We start from the raw sequence: 14369 nt of genomic DNA on the forward strand, positions 1-14369 counted from the left end.
TATAAAAAGAAAATCAATTTGATAAAATAACAAAAATACTTTTCATATTAGGCTAAGCAGGGTGGCTCGTGCCTGTAATCTTAGCACTTTGGGAGGCTGAGGTGGGTGGATTTCTTGAGGCCAGTTCAAAACCAGCAACATGGCAAAAACCGATCTCTACAAAAAATACAAAAATTAGCCAAGCGTGGTGGCGCATGCCTGTTGTCCCAGCTACACAGGAGGCTGAGGTGGCAGGCTCTCTTGAGCCTGGAGGTTGAGCCTGCACTCTAGCCTGGAGGACACAGTGAGACTCTGTCTCAAGAAAAAAAAAAACAAAAAACCCTTTTCATGTTAATTAAAAACAATAAACATACAGCTGGGTGAGGTGGCTCATGCCTGTAATCCCAGCTCTTTGGGAGGACAAGCTGGGAGGATTGCTTGAGCCCAGGAGTTGGAGGTTTCAGTGAGCTATGACCATGCCACTGCACTCCTGCCTGGGCGACAGAGGGAGATTCGATCTCTAAAAATAAACATACAAAGAGACAAAAACAATATATAGAATGCTACAAAGTGTGAACATAATTAATACCTTCTGTCATTCTCCCCTAGATCATGCGTATTCATTTAGCTAGTATTTTTGACCACTTATTTATATAGCAGACAATCTGTTAAGAGCAAAATACAAATAAAACTAGGAAAAAAAAAACTTGAAGGAAAAATACCAAAGTGTTAACATTTTATCTTTGGGTGTAGGGCAAAACTATGGATAGGTTTTAAGAATATATAATTTTCTATGTTTTCTATAATGAGGATTATTGCTTCTATAAGGAAAAAGTTTTTTACTGTGGCAAAATATACTTAACATAAAATTCTCTATTTTAACCATTTTTAAGTGAACAATCCAGTGGCATTAAGTACATTCATAATGTTGTGCGGCCATTACCACTATCTATATCTAGAACTTTTTTATCATCCCAAACTGAAACTGTACCTGCTAAATGGTTAACTCCCCATTCCTCCCTCTCCCAGCCCCTGGTAGCTTCTATTCTGTTTTCTGTCTCTGAATTCTAGGTAGCTCCTAGCAAAAGGATCACACAATGTATTTCCTTTGGAGTCTGGCATATTTCACTTAGCATAATGTTTTCAAGGTTCATCTGTTTCATAGCATGTATCAGAATTTCATTCCCTTTTATGGCTGAATAACATTTCATCATATGGATATACAGGTTGAACATCCCTAAACCCAAAATCCAAAATTCAAAATCCTCCAAAATCTGAAACGTTTTGAGTGCCAGCATGATGCCACAAGTGGAAAATACCACACCTGACACCTTTGCTTTCTGATAGTTCAGTATCCTCAAACTTTGTTTCATGCACAAAATTATTAAAATATGGTATAAAGTGACCTTCAGGCTATGTGTATAAGGTGCATATGAAACACAAATAAACTTCATGTTTAGACTTAGGTCCTCTCCCCACGATCTGTCATTCTGTACATGCAAATATTCCCAAATTGGAAACAATCCAAAATCCAAAACACTTCTAATCCCAAGCATTTTGGATAAGGGATACTACACCTGCACCATATTTTGAGTTCCTGCCTTCAGTTCTTTGGGGTATATATATCCAGGTGTGGAATTGCTAGATCATATGGTAATTCTATGTATAACTTTTTTTTTTTTTTCTGAGACAGAGTCTCCCTCTGTCGCCCAGGCTGGAATGCAGTGGCACCATCTCGGCTCACTGCAACCTCCACCTCCCGGGTTCAAGCGATTCTCCTACCTCAGCTTCCCGAGTAGCTGGGATTACAGGCATACACCACCACGCCCGGCTAGTTTTTTGTATTTTTAGTAGAGATGGGGTGGTTTCACCATGTTGTCCAGGCTGGTCTCAAACTCCTAACCTCAGGTGATCTGAGGTCCCAAAGTGCTGGGCTTACAGGCGTGAGCTCCCATGCCTGGCCATGTTTAACTTTTAAGAACTGTTAAATCGTTTTACACAGTAGCTACACCATTTTATATTCCCCACCAGCAATGCACAAGGATTCTAATTTCTCCACCATCTTACCAACACTTTTTATTTATCATTTTCATATTATAGTCACTCTAAGGAGTGTGAAAGTGTACCTCATGGTGGTTTGGACTTGCATTTCCCTATGACTCATGATGTTGAGCATCTTTTCATGGCTTACTGGCCATTTGTATATCTTCTATGGAGAAACTGCTATTCAAGTTCTTTGCCCATTTTTGAATTGGGTTGTTTGTTTTTTGTTGTTGAGTTGTAGGATTTTTTTTTTAATGTTCTGGATTTCATCCGTTTTCAGATATATATTGTTTGCAATTTTTTCCCCATTATTTTATTTTATTTATTTATTTTTTTTGGAGACAGAATCTTGCTCTGTCGCCACCCAGACTGGAGTGCAGTGGCAGAATGTTGGTTCACTGCAACCTCTGCCTCCCAGGTTCAAGAGATAACTCCTGCCTCAGCCTCCCGAGTAGCTAGGACTACAGGCACACACCACCACGCCTGGTTAGTTTTTGTGTTTTTAGTAGAGACAAGGTTTCACCATGTTGGCCTGGCTGGTCTCGAACTCCTGACCTCATGTGATCCACCTGCCTTGGCCTCCCAAAGTATTTTTTCCTTATTCTGTGGGTTATCTTTTTACTCTTTTCATAGTATCCTTTGATGCACAGAAGCTTTTAATTCTGATGTATTATTTTTACTCTTTACTTTTGTTTGTGCTTTTGTGTCATAACCAAGAAATCGCTGCCAAGTCCAATGTCATGAAGCTTTTTCCCTGTGTTTTTTTCTAAGAATTTTTGTGGCACTAGCCCTTAAATTAAGTCTTTGATCCATTGTGAGTTAATTTTTATATGGTATGAAATAAGGGTCCAACTTCATTATTTCATATGTGTATATTCAGTTTTCCCCCATCGAATGCTCTTGGCAACCTTGTCAAAAATCAATTGGCCATTTATAGGAGGGTTTATTCCTAGGCTTTCCATTCTGCCCCACTGGCATATGTGCCTGTCTTTATGCCAGTACTACACTGTTTTGAATACTGTAGCTTTGTAGTAAGTTTTGAAATCAGGAAGTGTGAGTAGTCCTACAACCTTGTTCTTTTTAAAGATCATTTTGGCTATTTGGGAAAAACATTAATTTTAAAAAATTACTACTTGTAAGATCTGTGTGAAATTTCTACCTTCTGAAAATATGAATTCTTCTCGTTAAAATTTTCTGGGACTCTATTTCCTGCTGTTCACTAAAGTGTGTATTTATGCTCTTAATTATAGAAAGAGTATTCAAACGAAAATGCAGTTGTGAAGAGAATGCAGTCTCTTCAACTTGATTGTGTGGCAGTACCTTCAAGCCGGTCAAATTCAGGTAAATTACTCTATGGTCAAAATCTATTCATTTATTTGTTTGGTTACTCATTCACTCCACTCTCTAAAAGACTATTCAGGGCCATATGGGAAACAGAAGAAACTATAAAAGTGAACACCTGCCTTACAGGAATTTATAATAATATTCGAGAGTCAAGTTACATGTATTTGAAATATGAAGTAACAGTGTGCTCACCAGTCATAGAGTGTTCTGAACAAAAGGCCTAACATATCTGATGGGGAGAAGTGACGGTTCAGAAGAAGGAAGGGGACATATGTGAGAGCAAAGTCCCTGAGGAGCTCGGAGTGACTTAGAGCCAGGATACAAGCAGAGAGGCTGGTCTCAGGTCAAGTAGGGATACTTTTTTCACTGTAACAAAAGGGATGGCAGAGTATAGGATACTGAAGCCGCTTAGCTACCTGATCTGTGGCTAATTACTTAACCTCTTCTAAACTTCACCCATCAAATCATAATTGCTCCTCCTCTCATAGGGCTCTTCAAGAATGAAAGAATTCATGGGACATGCTTAGGACAGAGCTGCTGCAGATCTTTTTTTTTTGGAGACAGAGTCTGTCATCCCGGCTGGAGTGCAGTAGTGTGATCTTGGCTCACTACAACCTCCGCCTTTCAGGTTCAAGCGATTCTTCTGCCTTAGCCTCCCAAGCAGCAGGGATTACAGGCATGCACCACCATGCCCGGCTAATTTTTGTATTTTCAGTAGAGATGGGGTTTCACCATGTTGGCCAGGCTGGTCTCGAACTCCCGACCTCAGGTGATCCGTCCGCCTCAGCCTCCCAACGTGCTAGGATTACAGGCGTGAGCCACCGCACCCAGCCACAGATCTTATTTTCCACCTGAATTGCTCCAAGGAGACAACCACCTTCTCTGCTCCAAACCAAGTCCCTTTTTTCCTCGATCATCCCTGCAACAGCCGCTTTTCTCTTGCTTGCTATAATTTTCCTAGTACTCTCTCACTGCCAGCGAGGAGCTCCTATTATTATTTGTAAAGCTTGTGGGAAGAGGACCGTCTCCTAAATGCTTTGGACTGGTCTCGTACTTGTTTTCTGTGTTACTTTGAGATACAGATTCATGACGGCGCTCAGATTTTATTTTACTTTTTAATGTTTCATGACACCCATTCTAATGTTGATCATTTCTTCTCAGCCACAGAACAGCCTGGTTCACTGCACAGTTCCCAGGGACTTGGGATGGGTCCTGTGGAGGAGTCCTGGTTTGCCCCCTCCCTGGAGCACCCACAAGAAGAGAATGAGCCCAGCCTGCAGAGTAAACTCCAAGACGAAGCCAACTACCATCTTTATGGCAGCCGCATGGACAGGCAGACGAAACAGCAGCCCAGACAGAATGTGGCTTACAACAGAGAGGAGGAAAGGAGACGCAGGGTCTCCCATGACCCTTTTGCACAGCAAAGACCTTACGAGAATTTTCAGAATACAGAGGGAAAAGGCACTGCTTATTCCAGTGCAGCCAGTCATGGTAATGCAGTGCACCAGCCCTCAGGGCTCACCAGCCAACCTCAAGTACTGTATCAGAACAATGGATTATATAGCTCACATGGCTTTGGAACAAGACCACTGGATCCAGGAACAGCAGGTCCCAGAGTTTGGTACAGGCCAATTCCAAGTCATATGCCTAGTCTGCATAATATCCCAGTGCCTGAGACCAACTATCTAGGAAACACACCCACCATGCCATTCAGCTCCTTGCCACCAACAGGTAAATGGGTCTTCGATAGTCACAATCTTGTCTTTTTTTATTTTTCAGAAAATAAAGCCACCAAGCAGCTCTATTCTAGATTGTGGGTTACAATGGGGACAGAGGGCATCATCAGCTGCCAGATGCAAATTGCCCCTGTGGAATGGACCCTGCCAGACCACTTGGTCTGGGAGTATTTCATCTGGGGCTAGGATTCATCACAGATGCCCGCAAGCATCGGGTTACAGGTCCTTGTGACTGGCAGGCATCTTTGACTCTAACCTGGAGTGCATAGTAGTCCTATTTCACCCAATCTCTGATAAATGGGAAGTTATCTGCTTATTTGCTTTTACCTTGCTTGCTACTTTTTGAAGGTAAGAAATCAGTCTTGGATATTTTTGTTTCTGACCTTATATAGCTCAAAGACTACCATTAGTGATGAAAAATTTTCTTTTAACTCCCATATCTCTATCAGGTGAAGTAAAAGGTAGGTGATAGTAGTTACTGGCAGCCTAGAATGGAAGTGAGTTAATGTAATATCCAGCATTTTTATCAAATAATACTCACCAACATCACCTTAACTACCTGAACAGCATCTACCAGTGATACCCACAGGTGTCCTGGAGATCTTGAAATCATCTCAGGTAGGGGAAGCTTTCAGAACCACAGAGCTTAGTTACATTTTCTTTCAAAAGGCCAAATTCTCCAAAAACGTCCTATGCAAACATCCTCGATTTCTTCCATAGGTTTTATGATAAGATCTGTAGAATGCAAAATATTGGATTAGACATTAAGCAGTATCCAAGTCATGTATAATCCTATGAGCAGAATGTCCTTTTGTTTCCTTCATGTTGGGGATAAAATTTTTTATTAGTATTGCCATATCATTTTATTCATTCATGATTAAGTCAATAAAAATTTCAGCTGGGGCCATGGTTGGCCAGGCGTGGTGGCTTATGCCTGTAATCTCAGCACTTTGGGAGGCTGAGGTGAGTGGATCACTTGAGGCCAGGAGTTCGAGACCAGCCTGGCTAACATGGTGAAACCCTGTCTCTACTAAATAATACAAAAATTAGCCAGGCGTGGTGGCGCATGCCTTTAGCCCCAGCTACTAGGGAGGCTGAGGCAGGAGAATCACTTGAACCCTGGAGACAGACGTTGCAGTGAGCTGAGATCATGCCACTGCACTCCAGCCTGGGCAACAGAGTGAGATTGTGTCTCGAAAAAAAAAAAAAAAATTCCACTGGCTGGGCACAGTGGCTCACGCCTGTAATTCCAGCACTTTGGGAGGCCGAGGTGGGAAGATCACGAGGTCAGGAGATTGAGACCATCCTGGCTAACACGGTGAAACCCCGTCTCTACTAAAAATACAAAAAAAAAAAAAAAAAAAAATAGCTGGGCATAGTGGTATGCGCCTGTAATCCCAGCTACTCGGGAGGGTGAGGCAGGAGAATCACTTGAACCCGGGAGGCAGAGGTTGCAGTAAGCCGAGATCGCATCACTGCACTCCAGCCTGGGTGACAGAGCGAGACTCTGTCGCAAAAAAAAAAAAAAAAAAAAAAAAAAATTCCAAAACTCTTCCCACTTTGTGACGTGCAGTTCTCCAGGCACTGGAGCTATAACTGAACAAACAGCCTGAGTCCCTTCCCTCACAGTTTAAATCCTAGTGGACAGAAGGCAGACCCTAAACCAATATTTAATGTGTCATTTTTTATCTTTTTTCTACATGAGCAACCCAAATACACCCGTTTAGTGCCAGAAATCTCTTTGTGTTTTCGCCTCGCTCTGGTTCCTGGTTCTGCCAGTGACAGATGTACAGGGATGCAGCTTCTTCAGGATTCTGAGATGCTTTCAGTGGGGAAGGGGCGCTTGGATCTACAATAGATAATAGAATTTTCTGTGTTTCTGCTCCCAAAGATGATCCTGCCAGGTACTAAGCTAGTAAATGAACACGCTGAGTTTCTCCTTGCAAATTTAAATAAGTCTTCTGCTTGCTTTTATCATCAAAAAGTCCTAACTCTATACCAAAATGTGAGTTTTCTAATTTGCCATACCATAGAAGAAGGGTGTGTATCCAGTAAGTACAAAAGGAAAATAAATGTCTTCCTTTCAGTGAAAGAGCTCTTACACCCACTGCTTTTTATTCACTGTGCTGCTTGAAGTGAGGTTAGAAAAGGAAAGCTCACTGGGCTAACAGTCAGGAGACCCAGGTCTAGTCCTGCTTGTGCCGGTCACTATATGGTTGACTTTGGGAAAGTCATTTGCCTCTCCAGAGTTCATTCTCCTCAATTATAAATGAAAATGTTACAACTGAAAATTTATATATTATCAGCTCTAGTATGTTTCTAATATTGCATTAGTTTCTCCACTTCGTAACTTTCATGGTTTTTCCAGTGGCCAGATTTGGGCAGAAAGCACTGATTCAAGAACACAAATTTCCAAGTAGAGAGGTGCAGGGTAAATAAACCTCCATGTAAGCCCGCGGTGAGCGCAGACTGTGAGTGACAAACACGGTGTCAGTGTAAGCTGGAGGTGGTGGGCCAGGAGGATTAAACAGGGTAAGGCAGCTTAGCACCGTGCCTGGCGATGCGCAGAGTAAGTGCTCAGTAAACGGTAGCTGCTGTTATTAGCACTGTTATTATCATTGTTAACAAAGAACACCTGGACAGCCTTGAGCACTGGAAGGCACCTCAGAGACTGTCACAGGGGTTCCTTGCTAGGATTCCAAGGACCCCGGTTTCAGCAGCTTCACGAACACCCTGAATTGCACACAGATGGCGTGTGTGCGCACATCCTATATTTCTTACACCTTTCAGTAGAGAGGGTCCCTAGTTTCCTTGGCTTCCTCAGAGAAAATGTAACAAATGAGCATGGTGCCTGGTCCAGAGGGCGGCCTACCTTAGGGCCAGCTGTGCTGACGGAGGTACCTTGAGCTGATACTCATTTCCCTCCCTCCTCAGAACTGTCTTCTCAACCACCTTCTCTCTCCTACAAAGATATGCCAAGTGCTCTTTAGGGACAGTACCGATACTTGACAAATTCAGCTCAGCATGAATGTCATTGAGCCCATGCCCCATACCAAGGCCCAGGCTAGCGAGTGTAAGGAACACAAAAACAAGTGGGTGTGGTCGCTGCCCTTGGGACTCACATTCTAGTGGAGAAGTCAAACAGACCCAGCTCAGATACAGAGCGGCGCAGGGCAGAGTGCTGAGTCTAGGATTACAGTGCAGGCTCATGGAAGGAGGTGGAATTTGTGCTGGGCCTATGTCAGAAACTCACAAGCAGGGAGAAGCACGTGGGGAGGTCAGCAGTCCAGGCAGAGGCAGGAGCATCATGTCAGCAGATCAGTGGGAAATCTGGTGGGACTGGAGTCTCTGGAGTGGAGACAGGGAGGAGACAGTGAAAGGAAGATCAGAAACGAGGGTAGGGCAGAGCTGTGGCTAGCTTCTGAATACTGAACCTGAGAGGTTTGGGTTTATCAGGTAAAGGAGGAGGACCCTTCACAGATGTTGTTCAGAGTCGTGGGATCCCGCTGGGAAGTGTGGCTGAGCTTTGCTGTGTTGTTCATCCACTTCTGTTTTCTGACTTGGTGTTAGCCACATTTTTTTATGGTAAAATTCAAAAACATAAAATTTGCCATTTTAACCATTTTTACAGTGGCATTATCTAACATTCACATTGTTATGCAACCATCACCACCATCTATATAACTGTCTTAATCTTGCAAAACTAAAACTCTGTATCCATTAAACACCAACTCCCCAGCTCCCCTCCCAGCCCCTGACAACCACCATTCTACTCTCTGTTTCTGTGACTCTGACTATTCTAGGTACCTCATATGAGTGGAATCGTGCAGTATTTTTCTTTGTGGCTGGCTTCATTCACTTAGGAAATGTCCTCAAGCTTCATGCATGTTGTAGCATGTGATGTGATTCCCTTCCTTTTCAAGGCTGACTATTCCATTGTGTAGCTAGACCACAGTTGGGTTATCCACTCATCTGCTCATGGGTGCTTGGCTTACTTCCACCTTTTGGCTATTGTGAATAATGCTGCAATGAACACATGGGTAGAAATATTTCTTCAACACCCTGTTTTAGTTCTTTTGGGTATATACTCAGGAACGGAATTGCTGGATCATATGGTAATTCTATCTTTAATTTTTTTGAAGAATCACGATTTTTTTTTTTTTTTTTTTTTTTTTTTTGAGACAGACTCTCACTCTGTCACCAGGCTGGAGTGCAGTGGCACGATCTTGGCTCACTGCAAGCTCCGCCTCCTGGGTTCAAGTGATTCTCCTGCCTCAGCCTCCTGAGTAGCTGGGATTATAGGCGCCCACCACCACGCCTGGCTAATTTTTGTATTTTTAGTAGAGAAGGGGTTTCACCATGTTGGCCAGGCTGGTCTCGAACTCCTGACCTCAGGTGATCACCTGCATCAGCCTCCCAAAGTGCTGGGATTACAGGTGTGAGCCACCGCACCCGGCCCCCTATACTCTTTATAGCAGCGGCTGCACCATTTCACATTCCCACCAGCAGTGCACAAGGGCTTCATTTTTTCCACATCTTTGTCAATATGTGTTATTTCTGTCTTTTTTTTTTTTTGATCGTAGGCATCCTAATGGGTATGAGGTGGTTTAGCCAGATTTGAAAGAAGAAAAGTTTAAAGGGTGGCATAGGATAATTAACTTAATGTTTGGCATAAAGCCCTGCTTTTTTGCCATGCTGTATTTTTTTCTCTTGCTTTTGATCTAGAATTACTTACCTGTGTGTTTCTCTCTATTCAGATGAATCTATAAAATATACCATATACAATAGTACTGGCATTCAGATTGGAGCCTACAATTATATGGAGATTGGTGGGACGAGTTCATCACTACTAGACAGCACAAATACGAACTTCAAAGAAGAGCCAGCTGCTAAGTACCAAGCTATCTTTGGTAAGATACCCTGGAAGGACTCAACGCCTAGCAACCTTGAACTTTCTTACTTGTGAGAAGGACACAGTGGAATCTTAAAATTTCTCTGATAATTCTTCTTAAAAGTTTTCTCATGTTACTTCTGCAAAATATCTTTGTAATTTCCATATAATTCCTTTGTCATTTATTTATTTTTAATATGGAGATAATCACAGTATTTAATTTATGGATTTGTTATGAAAATTAAATGAGTTGATATGTATAAAAAGCTTAGAACACTGCCTGGCACATAGTAAGTTCTATAAAAAGTGTTAAACTTTCATCATTATCATCATCAGTATTACTTCTCAGACCCGGAAGAAATAGCTGTGTCAGGCCCTCATCGAAGGAGAGCCTGTAAAAGATAGAAGACTGTGCCCTCCACAGCACTTCTGTAATAAAATCAAGAGGGCTATCTCTTATAGGGTTCTATGGTGCAGCCCATAATGCTAATCCCAAAGTACAGTCTGGAAAAAGTCGTGAGGCCAAAACGACTTGATTAAGAACTCAGCTTTCTAATTAACCATGGGATTGGCACTTTTTTTTTTTTCTGTAAAGGAACCAATAGTAAATGTTGGGCCCTGCTGGCTTTGAGGTCTCTTGGAACTACTCACCTCTCTTATTGTAGTGCAAAAGCAACCACAGACAATATGTACATGAATGAGCACGGCTGTGTTCCAATAAAAGTTGATTTACAAATGCTGGCAGGAGTCAGATTTGGCCCACAGGCCATAGTTGGCCAACCCCTGGTCTAACCCATTTGAAGGACAGCTTTTAAAATACCTAGAACAGAACTTGCGAATGGTCAAGGGCACCTGTGGGAATCTAATGAAACCCAGGATCTACCCCCTACAGAAATATTGACAAAATTTGGAAAATATCTTGGGAAGTTCTTGGATTGCTGACAATCTATAAGATATGGATAGAGAGAGAGCCACATCACAGAGGGCTGAGGAAAGAAGAGAGGTTGAAAGGAAGAATGAAATGTTTTCTTCCTTATATTCTGTTTAATGAGGTAGTGTGGGGATTAACGAATTTTTTTTGTTGTGGTGGTTGTACATTTTTATTTGTTTCCTTTTATTATTTTTATGAAGGGCGAAGGGAAGGAACCAGTAGAAGGAGAGAGGTTATGGCTATTGGAGAAGAGGCAATGTCGGTCGGCAGTGGGGTGGAGTAAAGGAGGGGAAGGGTCCAAAAACACACCTTGAAGAGTATAGTTAACCTCGTCACTTGAAAGACAAGGAAGGCTTTGTAACTGAATGGGTTCACGCCTGCTGGACAATTCCTTGATTAAGTAAGAGGAAAGTGAACTGTTGGGCCGGGGTGGTGGTCAGGAGTTGAGCGGCTTTAACTCTGGCCAGATGTAAGTGGAGAATGTCTAAAAGGAACAAAAATGGTGGTTTTCCCTTTACATCCAGGAAGGTCTAATACCAACAGGGTCACTGGCTAAGATTGAATAGAACACCCAACCTCGTAGCCACACAGGGGTTTTGTTCACAGAGCCATCAGCTGTGGCTCAGGGATGTGTCTTCTAGGAGGAAGGAATGCCTTATTCTTTTTTGTTCTGTTTTTGAGACAACATCCTGCTCTGTGGCCCAGGCTGAAGTACAGTGGCACAATCGTGGCTCACTGCAGCCTCGAACTCCTGAGTTCAAGTGATCCTCCTGTCTCAGCCTCCTCAGTAACTGGGACTACAGGCATGTGCCACCATACCCAGCTAATTAAAAAAAAATTTTTTTTTTGGTAGAGACAGGTTCTTGCTGTGTTGCCCAGGACTGGTCTAGAACTCCCGGGTTCAAGTGATCCTCCTGCCTTGGCCTCCCAAAGTGTTGGGATTATAGGCATGAGCCACCACGCCAGGCCGGGAATGCCCTATTCTAATTCACATAAAGACTCCATGTGGGCTAGCAAGCATGTGAAATGTCTACCATTGCATCAACAGCTATATAACTAAGAAGTTATCTTTTTCACTGTCTTCTGGTACTCTTCATTTCACTTGGGTTTTTTAGCAATTCAGGAAGCTGGAATGTTTGAATGGGTTTTAGCTTGATACCTTCTTCTCTTTCCCATTTGGCAGATAATACCACTAGTCTGACGGATAAACACCTGGACCCAATCAGGGACAATCTGGGAAAGCACTGGAAAAACTGTGCCCGTAAACTGGGCTTCACACAATCTCAGATTGATGAAATTGACCATGACTATGAGCGAGATGGACTAAAAGAAAAGGTTTACCAGATGCTCCAAAAGTGGGTGATGAGGGAAGGCATTAAGGGAGCCACAGTGGGGAAGCTGGCCCAGGCGCTCCACCAGTGTTCCAGGATCGACCTTCTGAGCAACTTGATTTACGTCAGCCAGAACTAACCCTGGATGGGCTACGGCAGCTGAAGTGGACGCCTCACTTAGTGAATAACCCCAGAAAGTTGGCTGCCTCAGAGCATTCAGAATTCTGTCCTCACTGATAGGGGTTCTGTGTCTGCAGAAATATTGTTTCCTGTACTTCATAGCTGGAGAATGGGGAAAGAAATCTGCAGCAAAGGGGTCTCACTCTGTTGCCAGGCTGGTCTCAAACTTCTGGACTCAAGTGATCCTCCCGCCTCGGCCTTCCAGACTGCTGGGATATCAGGCATTGAGCAACTGCGCCCAGCCAACAATCCACTCTGAGGAAAGCGTAAGCAGGAAGACCTCTTAATGGCGTAGCACCAATAAAAAAATGACTCCTAGTTGTGTTTGGAAAGGGAGAGAAGAGATGTCTGAGGAAGGTCATGTTCTTTCAGCTTATGGCATTTCCTAGAGTTTTGTTGAAGCAAGAAGAAAAACTCAGAGAATATAAAATCAACTTTTAAAATTGTGTGCTCTCTTCTTCACGTAGGCTCCTGTTAAAAACAAAGTGCAGTAAAATTCTAAGCCCTGTTCAGAGACTTCGTGGATCACAACTGCAGCTCACTGCCACATCACAGGGTCCGTTAACATTAATATCCAATACTCTATCAGTCACTGTAGGCTCTAAGAACCACGTGCAGTCTTCAGCCCATTAAATTATTGATTATTTTTTAATTAATTGAATTTATATTGAGTTTTCAAATTAACTGAATGGATTTAAAGGGGTACCAAGGAGGGGGGAAACATCAGAATTTCCCAGGCAGTTGTTGCAAGGAATTGCTACTAACTGTGACTACAACAGAAATTCTTGATTGACTTTTAAAGTTATTTCCTGGCATTCTGGTACCTTCACCCAGCCTGGGTGCCCTGGAGAGGGAACAGGAAATGCTGATCTCTACCCCTGGGTGAGACCAGAACCTCAGGGCTGATACTGTTGAGTGGCTTCCTCGGTTTACTCTGTGTACTGTGAAAGTATTTTCATATTTTTTCTGTGTGCCAGAGTGAAAAAGGACAGCTTCTGAGTGTGGTAATTGTGCCTCTAGCACCTAACCTTTCAAAGCCCACCTGAAACCTGGGGGTGGATGAAAGAACTAGAATAGAAGACTGAAGCTGGGTAGGACGCTCAGTGTCTCCACTGGCATTTTGCTAAACCGACAAGGAAGGCTGTGTGCTTAGCTCTCCCCAGAGGGAGGGCGAGAAGGGTGTGGTGATGGTCAATCTGGCTGTCGGAACAGATTCTGGTGTCTTGGGCTGATAACAGTGTTGTTGATTCTGATTGTGAATCCCCTCAACTCCAGCAGACACATACACACCCCTGAAATGGGGCTGCAGAGCAGACTGTCTCAGCCTTGCCACTGTCGGCATCTCGGGCTGGGTAATTCTCTGTTGTGGGGACTGTCCTGTGCCTTGTAGGATGTTTAGCAGCATCCCTGCCCCCACCTACTAGATGCCAGGGGCACTGTTCTCCACCCACCACCCCCAGTTGTGACAATAGTCTCTAAACATTGTCAGATGGTCCAAGGAAAGGGGAAAATTGCCCCGGTTGAGAAGAGCACTGCTGTAAAGTAATGAGCCTCGGCTCTCCTGTCTGCACCTGTGCGGTTACTACTTGGCCACCACGCGGCCTTGGATCCTACAGCCCAAAAGGGAGAATGGAGGGAGGCTCCAGGCTTTGCTGGAGGGGCCTGGGTGAGTTCTGTTTGCTCCTTGTACCACCATCCAAATGGTGTTATCAAATCTCTTAGATTCCAAAGAGGTTGAATAATTAATGTTCAAAGGCAAGAGGGCAAGGCATTTTTTAACACACTTTTTAAAATAAAATTTTATACCACAACTTTAGGCTATTGATGTGATGTGTCACTGGGACAGATGTGGATTCTCCATGGTGCCTCTGCCACTGAGGCCGCATTTCCTGAGCATAATCCCCTTTTACCCTCCTGCTGCGAAGCAGGAGACG

At 43.3% G+C, this 14369-nt stretch overlaps 1 protein-coding gene across 4 annotated transcripts in view; it reads left to right on the forward strand.

Moving 5' to 3' along the window:
- RIPK1 (receptor interacting serine/threonine kinase 1) overlaps positions 1 to 14246 on the forward strand; it is a 48462-nt gene extending 34216 nt beyond the window's left edge. For all 4 annotated transcript variants that reach the window (XM_004043195.4, XM_031012298.3, XM_055390923.2 and 1 more), the window contains 4 exons: positions 3273 to 3363; positions 4528 to 5097; positions 9860 to 10012; positions 12108 to 14246. In XM_004043195.4, coding sequence (XP_004043243.3) covers positions 3273 to 3363; positions 4528 to 5097; positions 9860 to 10012; positions 12108 to 12394 — 1101 coding nt within the window. In that variant the 3' untranslated portion in view covers positions 12395 to 14246. The remainder of the gene's footprint in view (positions 1 to 3272; positions 3364 to 4527; positions 5098 to 9859; positions 10013 to 12107) is intronic.
- Positions 14247 to 14369: the final 123 nt, after the last annotated feature.

The sequence above is a fragment of the Gorilla gorilla genome, chromosome 5 (assembly GCF_029281585.2).
Source record: "Gorilla gorilla gorilla isolate KB3781 chromosome 5, NHGRI_mGorGor1-v2.1_pri, whole genome shotgun sequence".
Taxonomy (NCBI): Eukaryota; Metazoa; Chordata; class Mammalia; order Primates; family Hominidae; genus Gorilla; species Gorilla gorilla.